The following is a 21812-nucleotide window of genomic DNA, read 5'->3' as shown; positions in this document are numbered from 1 at the left end:
AATAAGTTACAAGATGTGTCAGGTCCACAGATTGAAAGGAATGTCAAGTATCTAGGTGTATGGTTAGCAGCAAATAATATAAAACTATATAAAGATCATTATTTAAAAACCTGGGAAGATATTAAAAGAAACTGCAAATTTGGGACAGAATTAAACTTTCACTGTTACGTAAAGTGTCAACTATAAAAATGAATCTATCACCAAGAATGTTATTTTTGTTTCAATCAATTCCGGTGATTGGCAAGACAATGTATGGCAAAAATATATTTCTAAATATATCTAGCAAGGGGCAAAACTGAGAATAAAATACCAAATATTGATAGATGCAAAAGTGAGAGGAGGTTTCTCCTTGCTGGATATGAGATTATATTATGAAGTATCTTGTCTTTGTTGGTTGACAGAATGGATGACATTGGAGAACCCACATATCTTAGATTTAGAAGGTCTTGGTAATAGTTTTGGTTGGAACGCCTATTTGTGGTAAAAGGTGAAAGAACACAAAGGATTAACAAATCACATAATTAGGGAAAAAATTATAGAGCCTGGGATAAATACAAAAACTGATTCGAGACAAAAACACCACTTTGGCTCTCACCATTGGAAGTCATAGCAGTAAAGAAAAATAATGTGATAGAAGGTTAGACAATTTGTAGAAATTTATTAAAACAAGAGTGAGGAGAGTTTAAATTAAAATAATTTAAGGATTTATCAGGAAAGTTAACAACATGGATACAATATCATCATTTGAATGAAGTATTTAAGAAAGACTCGAAATGAGGGGTTGGGGAACAAATATCACAACTGAAGAGAGATCTATTGGAATGTAATGAAGTGCTGTCTAAAATGTATAAGATATTATTGGATTGAGAGACAAGGGATGAGCAAGAAAAATCTTCAATGATACATTGGGCAATAGATATTGGTTATAGATATGGAAGTGTGGGAACGATTGTGAAATACGGATAGAGAATTTACAGCATGCTATGGTGTAAGAGAAAACTATATGAGTATGTTATATAGATGGTATCTAATAAACTTGCAAAAATGTATAAATCAAAATCAAATACAGTGGTGCCTCGCAAGACGAAATTAATCCGTTCCGCGAGTCTCTTCATCTAGCGGTTTTTTCGTCTTGCGAAGCAACCCTATTAGCGGTTTAGCAGATTAGCGCTATTAGCGGTTTAGCGGCTATTAAAGGCTTAGCGGCTATTAAAGGCTTAGTGGATTAGTGGCTAAAAGGCTATTAGCGGCTTGGCGGCTTAGAAAAAGGGGGGAGCGGGGAAAAATCGGAACACTCGCAAGACGTTTTCGTCTTGCAAAGCAAGCCCATAGGGAAAATCGTCTTGTGAAGCAGCTCAAAAACGGAAAACCCTTTCGTCTAGCGGGTTTTCCGTCTTGCGAGGCATTCGTCTTGCGGGGCACCACTGTAAGTGTTGCAAATACAAAGAGAAAGAAGGTACTTTCCACCATATGTGGTGGTCTTGCAGTAAGGTTAAAGCTCACTGGGATATACAATGAATTGAAAAAGATGTTTAAAATAACATTTGTTTTTAAAAAAACCAGAAGCTTTTCTTCTGGGAATTATAAGGGTAGAACTATCTAAACAGTATACAAATTTATTCATGTATGCGACTACAGTGACAAGAATGTTATTTGCCCAAAAATGAAAAGAAGAAGAAGTCCTGATGAAAGAAGAATGATTACAAAAACTCATGGACTATGCAGAAATGATGAAACTTACCATAAAAATAAGAAATCAAGATAACAAACTTTTTATAAAAGAATGGAAATGGTTTATTGACTGCGTACAAATAAGTTGTAAGCATTGGCAGGATTATTGTAATAACCTGCAATTTCATAAGAGTAAATAATTAAAGCAGATGAATAAAAGAATACGTTAACGTAATTTAGAATATAATATACAGGAAATGTAAAAAATAAATTTAAGGAACCACAGAAAGAGGAGGAAGGAAGTTGAGTTTTGAAACATTAAAATGACTGTAAAACTATTGAAATGTATATAACTGAAAATCATTTTTTAAAAATAATAATAATAAAGATTATCATCATCATCATAATTTTAAAATCACATTTTACATAAGAATGTAAGAATAACATCACATAATGGCTCAACAATTCCCCAACTTACCACAATGACCACCATAATGACATTGCAGTGAATGACCCGAAGCTTTAATGGACAATCAAATCCAGATGGAATTTTACTGCTGGAAAGATCATAATAAATTGCGAAGGAGAGAAGCAACAGGAAAAGAATCCCTATAACTCCAACCACCCCAAACAGGAGGCCCAGAAGAAGCTCCATTTCACTGTTCCAAAGAGTGCAAGGGAAACATTGAGTCTACACTGCCAGAATTTCTACTCCACCCAAGGTATCCACTCTACTTAATTGTCTGTAGGCTGGTTGATGAAGTAATTATAAATTAGCACACATACTTCCAGGAAGAAATTTCATCCATCCAAACACTACCAGAAATTTAATGGGTCTTAGCAGTAGCACAATGTGTGGTGTTCTTTTCAGCTTAATGAAGTCTTTAGTCAGAAATGGTGGGAGTAGTTGTTGAATATTGAAGAGGACTAGTGTGCAATGCCCGGCCCAAGATTTCCTACTCTTCAGACCCGAGTCCCATTCCTACCCAGAGATCCCCAGGGTGGAACCTAAACCCTTGTATTTTCAAAGCATGGGCTCTTCTCTTAAAGGCACGGTCCTCATAGCGAAATGCAAGTCCATGCTAAGATGAATTATACCTAAGACTACCGGATTCCAGATATGTTATTATTAATTTAGCGTATTTCTTAACACCCCCACCTTTACCATGCCATATTTGTAAACATGTGTGTTTCCTATCTTTCAGAAACAGGATGTGGAATTAAATTGCATGTATGCCAAGGGGGAAAAAATCTTCTGCATGACATAATTGTTGGTAATTATGGCTGCAGTCATGATAAATGCCTTTTTTCTTTTAAGGTACTGAACTTCAGTATAGCCAGGAAGTGGAACAGGGCTTTGAATCCTTCTGATTCTTCCCTCTTTATGTCCCCCTGTCAACAGGTCTTAAAGGAGTTCTTGTTGTTGCTGTTGTTGCTACCATCCACACACGAATTACAACAAGAAGAAACTCAAAATATCAAAAGCACAGGAAGTAAACCACAGATTGCTAGAGGAAAAGGGCAGGATTATTCCTGCCTTAATGTCGAGCTTTGCACCGAACAGGGCCATCTTTACGAGGGGGTGCAAGGGGTGTGGGGCACCCGGGCATTCATTTTGTTGGTTTTGGCCCGATTTTCTAATCCTCTGGAATCCTGATTCTAGGAGCTACCCCTCCTTGTTTAGTGCCATCTGCAAGTTGGATGGGCATCATCTCTATTCCTTCATCTTGGTCATTTACCAAGACATTGAAGAAAAAACAGTCCAGCATCCACTTCTCACAGGATTCAATTAGATGCCTATGGGAAACATGGACAAGACATGAACACAAGAGCACTTTTCCATCCTGCAGCTTCCAGCAACTGATATATGGAGGCATTGCTGTTAGTAGCTATTGGTGGCATGTAACTGGCTACCCTAGAAGTGCAGGAATACAAAATGCAGCAGTCAGATTACTGGATGCAGTTCTGTTTAGATATCATATAGCTCCCATTTTCAAACATCTCTGTAAAGGGAATTGGGGGTTGCTTGTGCGTAGAGGGTGCTGATGCTCTATGGCAACTTTCCCTGGCTAAAACTTTCCCTGGCTGAACAGCCCTTTCTCCGTGGCTGTGCCAGTCACTGGCAGAATCCATCAGTGGGCGTTTCCTGAACTTCTTCCAACATAAAAATTCCTTGACGCCAAGTCTCCGCCTAGCCTCCCTGCGTGGAAGTCTTCTGCGCAGAGTGGGCATGGCCAGCAGAGGTCCTGGACTCTCCCCGCTGGTCTCTGTGGAAGAGTCTTGGAGCCATCTCTCCGAAGTCCTTCCCTGCTCCCCTTTCTCTCAGGTGTCCCGCTGATTTCCTTCCCCAAGGGAAGTGTTCTCTCTCCCTCTTCTGGTCCCTTCTCCCGCATTGTTGGGGAGCCTTACCTCCACTCTTGGCTCCGATGGCAGTTCCCTGACAATCTCCATGAGTGGCCAGTACATTTCTGGACCCAATTCAAGGTGCTCAGGTTGGTGTTCACAGCCCTGCATGATTCAGGCCCCAAAGACCTGCATGACTGACTCCTTTGGGGTGCTGGCATTGCTCAGCTAGTAGGGCGGGGAACTCTGAATCTCAAGGTGGTAGGTTCAAGCCCCACGTTGGGTGAAAGATTCCTGCATGGCATGGGGTTGAACTAGATTACCCTCATGGTCCCTTCCAACTCTACAATTCCCTACAGGCCCTTTCAGGTGCTAAGGTGGGCAAATGTGGCTTTCTTGGTAGCTCCACTGCCCTCAAAAGCTCAGGGGGCTTGTGGAGGGCATCCTCTGTGGTGGCCCCTAAGTTGAGAAACTTTCTCCCTGCAGAGGTTCAACTGGCACCTTCAATAGAAATCTTTCAGGTAGCATTGAAGATGTACCTCTTTACTTTAGTTCTTCATACTTCAGATGTATATTTTATGAACCACACTTTATTTCTGTGACAGTCAATTGCTTTAAACTGTTTTTAATACTGTGCTTCATTCTGGAGCTTTGTGCTGCTCAAGACAGGAAGCTGGGTTAGACTGCAGATGTGTCAGAGGCATAATTTCCCTAGCTTGCATTTTGAAGGGTAATTATGCTATACAGGTCGCAATCATAATAAATGATTCCATCCATTTAATTTATTTAATGAAGGTAAACAACAATTACAGATGGTGAATGAAGTCAAAGCTACTTTATAACTTTGAGGGGGTAATAGTACTTTTTGCATTCTTATAGAACATGGACATCCAACACCGGCTACAGATTTGCAGTATTTTGGCATGTTTAAGATGTCTCATGGAACCACATAAAAATCTGAAGCAATGTGAGCCATCAGGATATATATTTTTGTGTATTATTTATTGAAAAAGGAAAAGTACAAGATTACAAACGTACAGATAAAACAGGAAGAAACAAGAAATGGTGCCCATGTAGAAAACAAAACAGAACAACAACAAAAATGATATATATCAGGATGCATGCAATAGTATATGAGATACTCATTTGTTACATTGAGCTGCTCAAGGTTTATTGGCAACTGTGTATGAAAACTGGTATGTAATTTAAAAATATAATTTATTCATTAAATTCATTTGCCACCTGTCAACAACAGGGCAGCATACGCCAATCAAAGCAATGCGTACAATGAAACCATACCAATATACTGATTTTTTAAAAAATACTCTGCTTTTACAAAAAAACAAAAGCAAACCAAAAGCCCATGTTTAATATTCAAAATGTCCAAGAGCAGGGATCTGGACTGTACTGAGAACGTACTGACACCAGCCTTCAGGTGGGACATGGGGGAACAGAGAACAGGGCCGGACCTTCCATTTGGTAGAGTGAAGTGACTGCCTCAGGTGGCAGATTCAGGGGAAGCAGCAGCAGCAGCACATGGCTGTCCCTCCTGTGCCTCCCAATGATTGCTCTGTGGCTGCTCAGCCTGTCTTGGGAACCCAACTCTGGCTTGCTGCCTCGGGTGCTGTGGAGGATTCTATCCCATCACCAGTGCAAGTAAGATTCAGCTGCCAGCCCAGCTGGCTCCTGCCCCTGAAATGGGAAGGGGGTGCCATCTTGAAGCGGTAAAATGTATTGGGCAGGCCCTGGCTAAGGGAACAAACTTCCAGAAGAGGAGGAACAAACTTATGGCCCTCCAGATTTATTGGACTCCATCTTCCACCAGTTCGTTAAGGGTTCTTGGAACTGTAGCTCTCTGAGGGGTGAACTACATTTCCCAGGGTTCCTTGGGGGAAGCCATGTGCTTTTTTTAAAATTAATGTGAACTTCATGCACATCCCTAGTCCTGAATCTTCCCATTCTCCAAGCTTCATTGGATGACTCCCATTAGATTCTAATATCATGGGAACTTGGGGAATTTGCTATTAAGTTGACATTTGCAAGATCCTGGACCAGCAATTAGGAATCGCAAGCTACTGGAATCCAATGGCCAACCTATTTAGGTTGAAATTGCTTTGCCACCTTTGCAGCACCTTCTGCATGTTGTTTCCCTGTGGTATTTTTAGAACTGGGGTCACGCAAGGCCCTCTGGGACAATAATTCTCACCTCAGACCAGTAGTTCCAAGGAGGTGGGAGAACGTACACAGAAGGCTCAGTGTTTGGTTTGAACAAGGACGGCTCAGTTTGTCGATCAGCTACAAGCATGCCAGTGTTTCCGCACAGAAATAAGAAATGCTGCAAATTGGGGGGGGGGGAGGGTAGGAAAAGAAAGGTTGGTTATTCAAGCACCAAGAAATCAGGTGATGCCATAATGACTGGTGTTTGTCTCAGAGGCTGGTTGAGAAAGAAAAATACAGTGCTTAAAAATGTGGTGCTGATAACATTAGAAGGAGGCTGTTCAGTGCAAATTTGCACACAGGTCATAGAATCATAGAACTGAAGAGTTGGAAGGGACCCTGAGGATTATCTAGTCCAACCCCCTGCAAGACAGAAATATGCAGCTGTCCCATATTAGATAGAGAGCCAGTGTGGTGTAGTGGTTAAGAGCAGTGGACTTGTAATCCGGTGAACCGGGTTCGCGTCTCCGCTCCTCCACATGCAGCTGCTGGGTGACCTTGGGCTAGTCACACTTCTCTGAAGTCTCTCAGCCTCACTCACCTCACAGAGTGTTTGTTGTGGAGGAGGAAGGGAAAGGAGAATGTTAGCCGCTTTGAGACACCTTCGGGTAGTGATAAAGCGGGATATCAAATCCAAACTCTTCTACTCTTCATATGTGGATCGAACCCACAACCTTGGCAATATCAGCACCATGCTCTAACCAATGGCTCAGATCAATTTTACATATACAACTTTCTTCTCTTTTCTTAGTGCTAAAGGCATAGTCTTTAAAAACCAAATCATTATTCAATGCCACTTTGTTATGTTTTGAGCCTTCAGGGCGCAGGCAGCATTTAAATCAGCCTATGATTCTGTCTCACAGATCCTGGTGCTCTACAGATGTTTTGTCTCCAGGGAGACAGTTGGAGCTGATGGGGGCTGTTGTTCAAAACCTCTTGAGGACACCAAACTGCGGAAGGATGATTTGAAAGTATCCCAAATTCACCCTAATAGACCCTGCGTCTTAGTTGCAGTTGCAATGGTCCACTGATGTGATATCTATTGCTTGCAAGGTCAGAAATGCCCTTTTCAGGCCCAGATGTTATACAACCCTCCTAGCTGCACCAATGTATAGTATACAGCTGCTATCACACAGCACCGAGGTGGAGAAACTCATGGTTCTCCAGCTGTTCGTGGACTCCAGCTCCCATAAACACCAGCCAGCAGGGCCCAATAGCCAAGGATGATGGGAGTTGTGGTCCAGCAAAATCTGGAAAACCACAGTTGCGCCACCAGTCACCTGGGCTGTGGTGTTTTTCATGCTCATTAGAATTTCTCATCCTGACATTTTTTTTGCAGACACTCACCTACGATTTCAAAGTATTGGTTCTAGTACTGTTGCTTTGATTGGCTTAGCTAGTTGTATTCTCTAGAACTCCTAGGTTGACTTTGTTGGGGGGGGGAATGCTAATCATTTGGCACACTCTAGGAGTTGAAATAAATAAATAAATAAATAACACTGGAAAAGCCAGCTGACATTTGTGATCTGGCTGCCAGACGACATTCAGAATTAAAGCGTTCAAATGAAGGTTCAGAGTTGCCTTTTCACCAAAGATTATCAGTGATCTTTTTAGATTAGTTCAAGGACTTTGTGGCAATGTTTTATGGGGGGAAATGTAGGAATTAAGCTCAGTTTTGCAGAGGTTTGTCCACAGTATACAAATGTTTCTCAGGGACATGGCCGGCTATTCTGGTTTTGATGTCAAGAGGTTATGAAATTAAGCCCTGCCTTTTTCTGCCTGCATTGCAGAAGCAGTCAAGTAGAGCAGGTAAGGAGGAAGGGAGAAAGGGAGCAGCCCATCTGGGTAAAAGGTGAGGTGTCATAACTGGTACTGTATACAAGATGGCTAAGGCTCTCATGCATTCTTCTGTGCGCCGTTTCCCTATATTGTGTCCTCTATTCCAGAAATCCCTGTATTGCAGTCAAATTATACAGGCCTGTGTGGTGTGTAATTAAGCAAGTGTGTGTGGGCAGAACAGGTCAAATTTTATTTGGTTACTTGGTAGGTAGTATGCAGTGTTGCAACAGGACAGATTGCTAGGCAGCTATGAGAGTGATTGGGTGCTTGAAGGAATTGAACGAATGCTTCTGCAAAATTGTTCCATATAAGGTCTGGTATTGTTCATGGGACTTAATGCAGTATAGTTATCATTCAGCTGATTGGTAAAGGTAAAGGGTAAAGGGAACCCTGACCATTAGGTCCAGTTGTGGCCAACTCTGGGGTTGCGGCACTCATCTCACTTGATTGGCCAAGGGAGCCAGTGTACAGCTTCCGGGTCATGTGGCCAGCATGACTAAGTCGCTTCTGGCGAACCAGAGCAGCGCACGGAAACGCCGTTTACCTTCCCGCCGAAGCGGTACCTATTTATCTACTTGCACTTGGCAGGAGCAGGGACCGAGCAATGGGAGCTCACCCCATCACAGGGATTCAAACCGCTGACCTTCTGATCGGAAAGTCCTAGGCTCTGTGGTTTAACCCACAGTGCCACCTGCGTTCAGCTGATAGTTTTGTGTTAAAAGCTTTCCATAGGCTCACTATAATGGATATAAGCTATTCCAGTCGTACCTTGATTCTTGAACGCCTTGGTACTCATACGTTTTGGGTTCCAAACACCAAAAACCCGGAAGTAAGTGTTCCGGTTTTCGAATGTTCTTTGAACCCAAACATCTGATGCAGCTTCCGTGGCTTCTGATTAAGTGCAGAAAGCTCCTGCAACCAATCGGAAGCCGCACCTTGGTTTCGAATGTTTTCAGACGTTGATTGGATTACGTTAGAGAAACAAGGTACAACTGTAACTGGGAAAAGCCAATAAATGTCCCTGTGTGGAGCTCCTTCTGAGGAGTCCCTCCCTGGACCACCTCCTGGAACATCCTGGGATCTTCAGATGAAGGGTGATATATAAATTTTAATAATGATGATAATGATGATGATGCAAAGTCCAAAAATTTTGCCTGGTTTCCAGTATTCTATTAAGTAAAGCTAGAATGTTTATAGCAGGCAATAATATGATTTTCACTCAGTGCACGTAGCCTATTGTCAGGGAACTGCCATCGGAGCCAAGAGTGGAGGTAAGGCTCCCCAATGATGCGGGAGAAGGGACCAGCAGAGGGAGAGAGAACACTTCCTTTGGGGAAGGAAATCAGCGTGACACCTGGGAGAAAGGGGAGCAGGGAGGGACTTCGGAGAGAGGGCTCCAGGACTCTTCCACAGAGACCAGCGGGGAGAGTCCAGGACCTCCGCTGGCCACGCCCACTCTGCGCAGGAGACTTCCGCGCAGGGAGTCTAGGCGGAGACTTGGTGTCAAGGAGTTTTTTATGTTGGAGGAAGTTCAGGAAACGCCCACTGACGGATTCTGCCAGTGACTGAGACAGCCACGGAGAAAGGGCTGTCCAGCCAGGGAAAGGTTTAGCCAGGGAACGTTGCCTAGAGCAGCAGCTACATCTATGCACAAGCAACCCCAATCCCCTTTACAGCTATGTATGAGCCATACAGTTGCTGAGCATAGCTTCAGTGTGTGGTTTGATAGTGTGTATGTGTTTTATGGCCTCTGCTCTACCCCCTAGGCTCTTTCTCATGTTATCTAAGATTTATATGCTGCTTAATTAAAAAGGAAAAAAAATCTAAGTTGCTTACATGAAATAATACAGAATATTCAGAAAATACCAACAAATCTAAACTTTAAAAACAAGCAGGCATCACGCAATTGTCAACATATGGATAAAATCAACAGCTCTGCATAACAAAATCACAGGACTGTCTACAGAGAAGAAAGACATAGCAGGCATCAGAAAGCTATCAATATCAATAGACAGGAAGTATGGGTGTAGAGGTGATGCAGCAATTAAAAGTGACTTTGTATCAGATGCAGAGCAAACATTGTGGGCAATTGTGAAAGTGCCGATTCCAGAGATGAAAGTGGTTGAGTGGGAACCTATTGGGGTGTGGCGATCGTCCAAGAAAGCTTCTCCAAAATTGTAGAGGGTTATCAGTGTTGAGGTTTATTGAATTTCCCCTGATAAGAAGTTGGCAGCTCATGCAGATCTTTGATGTGTTGTAATATGCTGATGGGGACCAGGGGGAGATCAGCAGCGGGGGAGGGGCGATCCGCCCATGGGGGCGCTGTGGCGATCAGTGCACGTGGTGAGCTGCCGTCAGAGTCCGCCTGGAGGATGCAAGCCCCATGCTGCCTTTTCGGGTGTGCTGCAGGCCAGGACCAGCGGTAAGTGCCAACCCCCGCGGTGTGCCATTTTGTCACACACACCCCTCAAGAATGACACCCAGGGTGGGCTGCATCCCCCGAACCCCCCTTCCTATGCCCCTGATGGGGGTCTCACTTCTGCCAGCAATTCTGCCAAGGCATTCTGTGCTAACTGCAATTTCCAGACCCAGCACAGTGGAAGCCCCACACGGAATGCATTGTGGTAATCCATTTCTCGGGAGCATAGTGATGTAGAAATCGCACACCTTCACATGTTTCCCCAAGAAATCACACACCTTCATATATTACCCATAAGGAACCCATGTTGATAAATGTGTTCCTAAAACCAGAAGTGTCAATAAGTGTAAAAAAAAACCACACCTGACTTTATTGCAAAAGTTTGTCTTTATTTACTTTCTTTTGCTGTTTGTTTTACATAAAGTTATTTGCCTCTGCAAACCTTTTATTTTACTATAAGTGTTTAGTTACATGTCTTTAGAAGGGTACAATCTCCATACATCTCATATGAACTCAATAAAGAAATTGTAGAGAAACGTCAATTGTTATCAAGCAAACCATTGAAACGATGTATAAATATATATTCCATGTAGTTTTTGGTTGTAACTGTATTTTGGTCGTAACAAAAAGCAATGTATCAAAAGGGACTTGACCACAGATTTCCCAGAGGAGAAATCTTCTGATCATAACCTTCTTCCTCTGTAATTCCAGGAACTTTGCATCAACACTGAGCCTGCAGCAAACAAGAAGAATTAACTCCCATATCACACCCAGTTTCTAAAAACCGGACTCCATTGTTTCCCCGGAATCCGACTATCAACCTACCTTTTAAACCCCCCAGGACTCTTTTGCACCTACCTTGCCTGTCAAATGTAAATTAGTTTGCACCTGTGTCTTTTTGTTTCTGCACCCGTGTAATCATTTTTGGACTCCTCACCTATGTACCCACATATAACCCAATCTCTCACACCCACAACCCAAAAATGTAGTGTACCTACCTTACCATAGTAAATGAAAGTGTTACTCACCTGTAGATGGGGTTCTTCCTTTTGCTTTGCCTTGGGGGAACCCAGTTGCAACTGAAATAAAGGATCATAGCTTAAGGCTGCCTTGTTTTTGTCTCTTTGGTTGCCAGCTTTTCCAAACCTTGATATTGTAATTTTTCCATCAATAGGAGTCAACTCCTAGGGGTCAAGGTCCCTTTGACACAACACCACCCCCACAAGTTGATGGGCATTGCCGTTCAAATGGTGTGTGTGTGCCACGTATTGTGATCGTGGGGCAGGGCTTAGCTGGGCCCTCTGAATGTTTTCTTCAAGTTGGCACACCTGGTTGAGAGTTACCAATGCCTAGACCAGGGGTCAGCAAACTTTTTCAGCAGGGGGCCAGTCCACTGTCCCTCAGACCTTGTGGGAGGCCAGACTATATTTTGAAAAAAGAAAAGAATGAATTTCTATGCCCCACGAATAACCCAGAGATGCATTTAAAATAAAATCGCACATTCTACTCATGTAAAAACATGCTGATTCCCGAACCGTTCGTGGGCTGGATTGAGAAGGCGATTGGGCCGCATCTGGCCCCTGGGCCGTAGGTTGCCTACCCCTGGCCTAGACTAACATACCCTCCCACATTTCTCTGATGAAAATAGGGATGATGATAATAATAATAATAATAATAATAATAATAATAATAATAATAATAATACAATACCCAACTGGCTGGGTTGCCCCAGACACTCTGGACAGCTTTGAACATGTATAAAAATGGAACAAAACATTACACATTAACAAACTTCCCTATACGGGGCTGCCTTCAGATGTCTTCTCAAGGATGTATAATTGCTTATCTCCTTGGCTCGGGATTTGCATAACTCCATACCCTCCAACATTTCTCCAATGAAAATAGGGACATCCTAAGGAAAGGGGGACACTCTGGGATCAGAAACTGGGGCAGATTCTGTAAAGCCAGGACTGTCCCTGGAAAGCAGGGACACTTTGAGGGTCTGGACTAGTCTGGTCAAGCTATTCCAGTCCACGAACAGACAGGCTGTTGTTGCTGCCAAAGGCATTCATAGCCACTGAGACAGAGTTCCTATCTTCTAACCTGTCCCTAAAATGCCTATATCTAAATTTTTCCCCTCCATAGTTTCTGCAACTCTTTCTGTATGAGGCTCCAGTCACCACTAGATGGCTTCTAAGCATGGCAGATTGCAACAGAAGCAACAGATATTGCTAAACTTCTAATCACTTCCCAGCATTTGCCAGAACAAAACATACAGGGTCACTCCCACTCACTGCAGTGTTTTAATTGTCCTCGGTGCGTTTTGTTTTGTTTTGTTTTGTTTTGTGTTTTGTTTTGTGTTTTGTTTTGTTTTGTTTTATTAAAAAGGGCAAGATTCAGTCTTGCAAATGTGTAGCACTTCAAACATGGGTTTCTGTGTTTGCTTTGCACGATGCCAAGACCGGGTGGTGGCAACTCTGAAAGTCATGTTGCTGTTTCTTGGCATTCAAGGCCAATCTGAAGTGACTTGGTTGTTGTTTCATTTATGGTCGATTCCCACCCACCTCCACCATTTACATAGGTCTCCACATCATGCCAATCCTGAAGCTGAGGCTCCAATACTTTGGCCAGCTCATGAGAAGAGAAGACTCCCTGGGAAAGTCCCTGATGCTGGGAAAGATGGAGGGCACAAGGAGAAGGGGACGACAGAGGACGAGATGGTTGCATAGTGTTCTCAAAGCTACCAGCATGAGTTTGACCAAACTGTGGGAGGCAGTGGAAGACAAGAGTGCCTGGCGTGCTCTGGTCCATGGGGTCACAAAGAGTCGGAAACGACTAAACAACAACGGCAACCACATCATGCCAACTGCAGCTGCGCATCTGATGCTGGAGGATCCAGATCAGTGTTTCTCAAAGTGGGTGATACCAGGGGGGTTACTGGAATGATCCAATGGGGCAGCAGTAGCCCCAGGTGCAATTGGGGGACATGGAATAAAAATAAGAGGGCCGTGGAAGTGTAAAGAAACAAGAGAAGAGAAGAGAATTTTGAGAAACCTTTCATACATGTTTCATCTGTTGTATAATGACGCTTACCAACAACATAAAATCATGGTGATTATTTTCCAAATAAACACACAAAATGCAAGTTAACTTTAAAAAAGAGAAACCTGCTAAAAATAGCCAATCGTGGTGATTTTAGAATGCTACTGCCAAAATAGAGTCGAACATTAATAAATTGGCAGCAGCGCCACCGGTTCATCCTTCTCACTGGGATTATCTTTAATGTTATTCATAATTTTTATTTGCATATTATCCTTTGTTGCCTTAATTTTCTGTGTGCGGTGTGAATGTTACTACGGTTGATTTTAATAAATAATTTTATTGTTTCAAGCTTCAACATGTCTTATTTACAACATCATATTTCATCACTATGTGGTAGGACATAGGTAGGAATACAGCAACATAAAAGAATGCAAATTTGTCATGGCAACTTTCTGTCTGTTCGCTTAAAGAAGGAAGATTTCGAGGGGGGCGCAGGGCCAGATTTAGGTTTGATGAGGCCCTAAGCTACTGAAGGTAATGGGGCCCTTTATAGGTCCAACTGTCCTTTGTCAACAACAAATTGTCACTGTTTTTTGTGTTGAATATATGCTATATGGTAATTTATGGACCTAATAGGTATCGAAAGCCATTTGCACATAACAACTAGGAGCCTACACGACACAAAACACTGTTCCTGTATGTAGGTTTTATTTTATTTGTTTTTTTATCTCATATTTTGGAAATGTACATCCAGGTTTTTTTCCTTTAATTTTTTTTTGGGGGGCCCAAGTGAGTGGGGCCCTAAGCTATAGTTTGTTTAGCTTATATGTAAATCTGGCATGGGGGGTGCTATTTTTTTGGCCAAATGAGTTTGGGAACCTCTGATCCAAATGGATGCCATGTAGCAACCTTTCCCCCATCTCAACAGCCACAATATAAAGCAAGGGAGGTGAATCTTTCTTCAGCCCAAGGGCCGGATTCCCATCTGGGTTACCTAACAAGGTCCACATGCCAGAGGAAGGCAGGGCCAGAGGCAAAAGTGAGTGGAGCAGCAAATGTAAATTTTACCTTTGTACAGGAAGAAGAGTTTGGATTTGATATCCCACTTTATCACTACCCGAAGGAGTCTCAAAGTGGCTAACATTCTCCTTTCCCTTCCTCCCCCACAACAAACACTCTGTGAGGTGAGTGAGGCTGAGAGACTTCAGAGAAGTGTGACTAGCCCAAGGTCACCCAGCAGCTGCATGTGGAGGAGCGGGGAAGCAAACCTGGTTCACCAGATTACAAGTCCACTGCTCTTAACCACTACACCATGCTGGTTTGACACATACCCTCCACGCAGGCAAGCATGGGGTGTTATCAGAGTTCCAAGGGCACACTACAGTCATGGATGAAACATTGGATGAGCATCTCCTCAATTCCTTCATCCAAGACATTTATAAAGATGTTGAATAACACTGGGACCAGGGCAGAACCCTGCAGCCATTGGCGGAGGAACAGGGGTGCAGGGGGGGATGCATTGCCCCCGGTGGCACTATCCTGGTGGGGTGCCATCATGACTACACACACAAACACACACACCCGCTGGGCGCCACACTCCCGCAGGCGGCACGCCATGCCCCCAGGATGCGCGGCACGCCCCGGGATGCACACCACGCCCCTGCAGGCAGCATGCCATGCCCCCGGGACGTGCGCCAGCCATGCCACCACCTGCTCTCCATCCCCACCCCACCCCGAGATTAAAGCTCCGCCACTGTCTGCAGCACTCTACTTGTCACTTTTTCCCAGGATGACAAGGAACCACGAGTGAGCACTCATTGAGTTCAGTCAGTCAGTCAGCTACAAATCCACCTAACAGTTACCTCATCCAGCCCACATTTTACTAGCTTCTCCACAAGAATATCCTGGGGAACCTGGGATCCAAAGCAGGACCAGTGAAGGGTGTGGCCTGGGAAGAACTTGGGAGCCAGACAGCTGCCATGCCTGAGGCTGTCTACGCCTGATATAAAACAGAGACAAACTGTAAAGCAGTCTTCCTCAAACTCGGCCCTCCAGATGTTTTTGGCCTCTAACTCCCATGATCCCTAGCTAGCAGGACCAGTGGTCAGGGATGATGTGAATTGTAGTCTCACAACATCTGGAGGGCCGAGTTTGAGGAAGCCTGCTCTAAAGGGTAAAGAGAAGGAAGCCCTGCTAGGATTCTGTATGCGCAGAAATGGAAGGAAGAAGAAGTTCCAACCAAAGAGGAATGGATCAGTGGGTTAATGGACTATGTATCTCAAATATTTCCATGAAGATAAGAAAAATGATATAATCCTGGCCATGGCAAAATTTCTCTCGGAGGCAGTAAGAATTAGAAATATTGGATAAAACACAGTGACTGCCTAGTAATGTTTTTTTCTGTATTTCTGCTGTACTTTGCTTTTGAAATCACTTTTGCCAGTCTCTGGACCATAATAAAGAATGTTGTGTGTGTGTGTGTGTGTGTGTGTGTGTAGAACTGGCAAAATTAACAGCAAAATTAAGAAAATCTAATGGTGAGTGTTTAATGGAAGCCTTCTTCAGACAAGTTAAAGAAATATTATAGTATGATGAACTCGCGAGAAGGGTTTGACCTATGAGCAACGGAAATCATATCTATCAAATCATAACCACAATATCAGCATCTACAATATTGTGGTTATGAGCTGATAGCTAGAAGACAGGGTGCAGAAGATATACAGCATACAAAGGTGTGCACAGCTTGACCAAAACAGCCTCGTGGGCCACATGGAGAAGCCTGGCAGGCTGAATTAGGCCTGCAGGTCTGAGGTCCCCCATCACTGTGTGTGTTTAATACAACAACAACAATCTTTATTGCGGTCCAGAGACCCAACAAATCGTTACAAAGCAATACACAATTCATACAGCCTACCTCCAGGTTAAACAAAAATTTTGTTCAGAATATAGGGATCATTGGTTCTTGCAACCACCAATAAAAACTTTGCCACTGCTAAAGTTCTAGCATTTGTCTGGTCTTCCGATAGGAACCTGACATAGTGAACCTCTGATTTTCCCGGGAAAGGCACCAGCAAGGGTAGTATCAGTTCAACCCTCGCTTGCTCATATTTTGCACAGTGCAACAAAATATGTTTTATGGAATCAATGTCTTGCGCACACGAGCAATGCAATTGTCCCAAATGTCTAGTGCAGGTTGAGAAATGATAGAGAAAAGACAGAGTGAAGCAACAGTCTGCAAGTCTGTCAATTTTGTAGTTAATTCCTTATTTTATATTCTCTTTTGTAAACAACATAGAGGTTTCAGGGGGGGGTGCGCGTGACAAAAGATACAGCCTCTTGTTCAGGCATAGGCAAACTCGGCCCTCGAGATGTTTTGGGACTACAACTCCCATCATCCCTGACCACTGGTCCTGTTAGCTAGGGATGATGGGAGTTGCGGTCCCAAAACATCTGGAGGACTGAGTTTGCCTATGCCTGCTCTTGTTCAACAGATAGACCTAACAGAGACTGGTGGAGTGCTCTGCTGGAAAGCATTACAGATTGACTTTCTAGGGCTGGGAATGGCAGTGTGGAGGCTGGAGAGCCCTTGTTAAGAACCTGTCTGAAGCAGCCAAACAAACAAGACAGGAGAGGCGATTGCAACATTGCTTCACCCAGATATCGCGCCGAGATTGCAAAAGAAATTTTGGTGTCGTAACCCTGTTGAACTAAAGCCTTGACATGAGGAGGAGATTAGCTTAAAGAACTCCTCTCCTTTGGGAATTTAAAAGCCCAGTTGCTTGGGCTAATCACTGTTGGGAGAATAAAAGCATTTTCATCCTGCTGAGCAGTAAATCCCAAAATAGTGGTCTCTTTGTGTTCCTTATCCAGGCTTGGAAAGCTCCCGATTGCCCTTGTGAATATCTTCATTTATGCTTAAGAACATAATCGTAGAATTGTAGAGTTGGAAGGGATACCAAGGGTCATCTAGTCCAACCCCCTGCAATGTAGTACTACTGGCAAGCCAGGAGTCTCACCTCTTATATTTGTGCAGCTGGTTCTTCCTGCCTAAGTGCAGAAGCTTGCATTAGTCCTTACTGAAATTCATTTTGTTAGTTTTGGCCCAGTTCGGCGATCTGTTACAGTCATCTTGAATCCCGATTCTGTCTTCTCTGGCATTAGCTCCCCTCCCAGTTTGGTGTCGTCTGCAAATTGGATAAGAATCCCCTCCATTCCTTCATGCAAAACGTTTTTAAAGGTGTTGAACAGCACTTCACTTGTCACTTTTCCCCAGGATGACGAGGAACCATTAGTGAACACTCATTGGGTTCGGTCAGCCAGCCAGCTACAAAACCACCTAACAGTTACCTCATCTAGCCCACATTTCCCCAGCTTCTCCACCAGAATATCCTTGTCAAAAGCCTTACTGAAATCAAAATACACTATGTCCACATTCCTCTGATCCACCAAGCTTGTAACTCTATCCAAAAAAAATGAGATTTGTCCGGCATGACTTGTTTTTGAGAAAGCCATTAATCACAGCGTCATTTTCTGTTTAATAATATGTTCTAGGATCTTTCCTGGTATCAATGTCTGGTTGATACTTACCTGGGTCTTCTTCTTTTTCCCCCTTTTGAAGATGGGGAAAATATTTTCCCACCTCCAGTCTACAGGGACCTCAGCTGTTCTCCAAGAATTCTCAAAGATCATAGACAGAGGCTCTGAGATTATATCCACAAGCTGCTTTAGTGCCCTTGGGTGCAACTCAACAGGCCCTGGAAATCTGAATTCCTTTAAAGTAACTAGGTGTTCCCTCGCCACCTCTTTTCCTATCTTGGACTTCAGCTCACTCCTTGCATTCTGTGGCCCACCTAGTCCTGTTCTCACAGTGGTCCCTCAGATGCCCCAATGAGAAGCCCATGAGGAGGACCTGAGCACAGCAGCACTCTCCCCTTCTTTGGTTCACAGCAACTGGTATTAAGAAGTATTTCTGCCTCCAACTGTGTAGGCCGATCATAGCCATCATGACTAGTAGACATCAGTAGTGTTCTACTCCAGTATCTTAGGCTGAACGCCTTATCACGTGGAACCACCAAGGTCTGTACTTGCCTCATTTTCAAGCCTTCCGAGTTGGTGACCATCACTGCCTCCCGAGGGAGCAAGTTGTGTAGTTTAACTCTGCACTGTGTAAAGAAGGACTCTCTTTTATCCAACCTGAATCTCTCAACACTCAAGTTTCATTGGGTGTCCATGGGTTCTAGTGTTAGGAGAGAAGGAGAAACACTTTTCTCTGCCCACTGCCTCCAGGCTATGAGCAATCTTATAAACTGCTATCATGTCCTTCTCTTAATTACCTTTTCTCCAAACTAAAAAGTCTCAGACTTTGGCCAGTAGTGGCTGGTGCCCTTTGGAACTGATTGGGCAGAATGCAGGGTACCCTGACAGTAGGTGGCGCCAGAGACAATGACAGGCAGAGCTAACCGATTCACGTTTTGTCAACTGCGCACCTCCCTGGTGCATTGTACAAAACCAGGGGTCAGCAAACTTTTTCAGTAGGGGGCCAGTCCACTGTCCCTCAGACCATGTGGTGGGCTGGACTATATTTTGAAGGAAAAGAATGAACGAATTCCTATGCCCCACAAATAACCCAGAGACGCATTTTAAATAAAAGGACACATTCTACTCATGTAAAAACACGCTGATTCCTGGACTGTCCTCAGGCTGGATTTAGAAGGCGATTGGGCTAGATCCAGCCCCCAGGCCTTAGTTTGCCTACCCATGTACAAGACAAACAATTGCATTTTTGTGGCAGAGCAATTGTCAATTCAGTAAGACCACTTGGTAGGGCAGAATGTGGTACCACTTCATAAGTTAACAGAGCACTGTAGAGTCATGAGGGGTGAAACTGACAGGGACAGGTTTCAGGAGGACCAGGTCTCTTTTATTTGCTTTATTAATTCTTACCTAGAGGAACCTCAACCATCTGCAATTCATTTTGAAGGGCCTGGTGTCTTAATTCTAGGCATGTTGCCCTTGTATGCTTTTGTTAATACCATTAATTTTTGAATGTTTGTCTTAGTTTGCTGCACAGTATACAGGTGTTGCCATATTCTGAAGAGCAATAAAGAGGACACATTTGCCAACTTCTACTTTTAACTATGGATCGCTGTGAGGACTCTACCCATGAAAAAGAAGGTGTGCCCTGGGGGGGGGGGGGAGAGGACATATGCAAACCCTTTTCCAGTCCAATGCAGGAATCGCAACTAAAGAATCCCTAATAGATGCCCACCTAACCTCCAATGAAGGAGAGTCCACCACCTTCTGGGGTGGTCTGTTCCACTGTCAAACAGCTCTTACCACCAGAAAGTTCTTCCTAAGGTTTAGTTAGAATCTCCTTTCTGGCAGTTTGAACCCATTGGTTTGGATCATACCCTGAGGAGCAGCAGAGAACAAGTTTGTTCCACCTTCCATGTGACAGCCTTCTGGCTATTTGAAGATGACCATCGTATCACCTCTTGGGCTTCTTTTCTCCTGGTTAAACATACCCAACTCCCTCAACCGTTCCTCATCAGGCTTGGTTTCCAGACCCCTTGCTCATCTTGGTTGCCCTCCTCTGTATATGTTCCAGCTTGCCAATATCCTTCTTAAACTGTGGTGCCCAGAATTGGACACAGGACTCCAGGTGAGGTCTGACCAAGGCAGAATAGAGTGAAAAAATGGATGTGACCTTTGTTTTATGTAGGCTACATTCCAGACACACAAAAGTTCTACACACACCTCCATCCTGGCAAGCAAAAAAGCATTATCAGAGTTCAAGGACAGTTTCCAGCCAGGAAAAATAAAGCACTCAGGGAGTATGTGGAGTAGGGCCATGTGAGGGCTTGGGCTTGGGCAGTGTCCTAGAGGGCAGTTTTGAGTTTCCACACTGCTGATTTTAAAAAATACAAGTAGAAATACTTGAAATATTAGCTTGGAGTTTATTTTATATGTATTTATGTATGTACTGGGAGCTCTGCCCCAACTCGCTTTGCTCTGCCCTGCTATGGAGCTTGTGTGACGACATTATTATATTTTTATTATACAGACTTGTCTAGGTGGATTACCATAGGCTCCAAAACATCTCTGACATTTTTCTTTTGGAGAGACTGAAGTGTCATATGTTTGTCTGGCTCAACTCTCGGCTGGGAGCTTTACAGGGAATGACACTGCACAAGAGGTGTTGTGCAATAGGTTGAGTGCTGCACAGTACCTCTAAGGTTTAGAGTAAGGATCAGCAACCAATTGGAGTCCATGGGCACATTTGCAAATAAGACAAACTGCAGTGCACACCACATGCACACACCTCACAAGTTATTCTATTAGCTGAAGCAGAATGCTTCTTTAAAGTGAAATTTAAGGAGAGGGAAGGACTCTCTGGGTACCAGAGGCAACTTCTGAAGGTGCATCAGTGGGGCAGCATGTAGTATTACTACTACTACTACTACTACTACTACTACAGTGGTACCTCGGGTTAAGTACTTAATTTGTTCCGGAGGTCCGTTCTTAACCTGAAACTGTTCTTAACCTGAAGCACCACTTTAGCTAATGGGGGCTCCTGCTGCCGCTGTGCTGCCGGAGCACAATTTCTGTTCTCATCCTGAAGCAAAGTTCTTAACCCGAGGTACTATTTCTGGGTTAGTGGAGTCTGTAACCTGAAGGTATGTAACCTAAGGTACCACAGTACCTCAGTACTGCTATTTCAGTATCCACTGGGTGGAACCTTCCTCGCTAATAGACTCCTTTTCTGCCTGCAAGGACTTCTCTTTTTCCTTTTGCATGCAGACAGTCATGCAAAATCCCACAGGTACATAAGACGTGCCTTCTGGATCAAGCCAATGGCCCCTCTAGTCCAGCATCTTGTTCTTACAGTGGTTGACTGGATGCTCGTGAGAAGCCCACAGGCAGGATCTGAGCACACAAGCTATTCTCCCCTCCTGTAGTTTCCAGCAACTGGCATTCAGAAGCCTCAATGCCTCCAGCTACGGAGGCAGAGGACAGCCATCATGAAGGTGCTCAATCCTCTTTCCCTGCCATCCATTCCTGCAGGAGCGATTTCCATAGTTTAACTAGGCACAGTGCAAAGAAACCCTTTCTTTCCTTTCCTTGGTGCGGAGGCGCCAGCTTGGGCAATTGGGCCATTGTCACCCTGCAACAAAAAGGAAATTTCCAACCCGGACTTTGACACATATGCTGCGCACAACCCGGACTTTGAAACTTACGTTGCACCCCACCCCGTCCCTCGAATAGCCCAATCTCAGCACTC

The 21812-nt window shown here is 43.9% G+C and overlaps 1 protein-coding gene and 2 long non-coding RNA genes across 3 annotated transcripts in view; 1 reads left to right on the top strand and 2 right to left on the bottom strand.

The window, feature by feature from the left end:
- LOC310711337 (arylacetamide deacetylase-like 4) overlaps window positions 1–2393 on the bottom strand; it is a 6973-nt gene extending 4580 nt beyond the window's left edge. Inside the window, exon 1 of the mRNA XM_083513176.1 lies at window positions 2150–2393. Within this exon, the coding sequence (XP_083369302.1) occupies window positions 2150–2326 (177 nt within the window). The 5' untranslated portion in view covers window positions 2327–2393. The remainder of the gene's footprint in view (window positions 1–2149) is intronic.
- On the top strand, window positions 2289–11592 carry LOC310711480. The gene is made up of 3 exons (XR_014528485.1): window positions 2289–2393; window positions 4894–4981; window positions 11201–11592. It is a non-coding gene; the product is annotated as an uncharacterized lncRNA (long non-coding RNA).
- LOC310711496 lies at window positions 10645–18277 on the bottom strand. Its single transcript, XR_014528502.1, has 3 exons — window positions 18119–18277; window positions 10768–11568; window positions 10645–10737 (listed from the first exon to the last, which is right to left on the bottom strand). It is a non-coding gene; the product is annotated as an uncharacterized lncRNA (long non-coding RNA).
- Between the last annotated feature and the right edge of the window lie 3535 nt (window positions 18278–21812).

The sequence above is a fragment of the Podarcis liolepis genome (assembly GCF_965112155.1).
Source record: "Podarcis liolepis genome assembly, chromosome: 7".
Classification (NCBI taxonomy): domain Eukaryota; kingdom Metazoa; phylum Chordata; class Lepidosauria; order Squamata; family Lacertidae; genus Podarcis; species Podarcis liolepis.
Note: the sequence above shows the minus strand (reverse complement) of the source record. Positions and strands in the feature narration are given on the sequence as shown.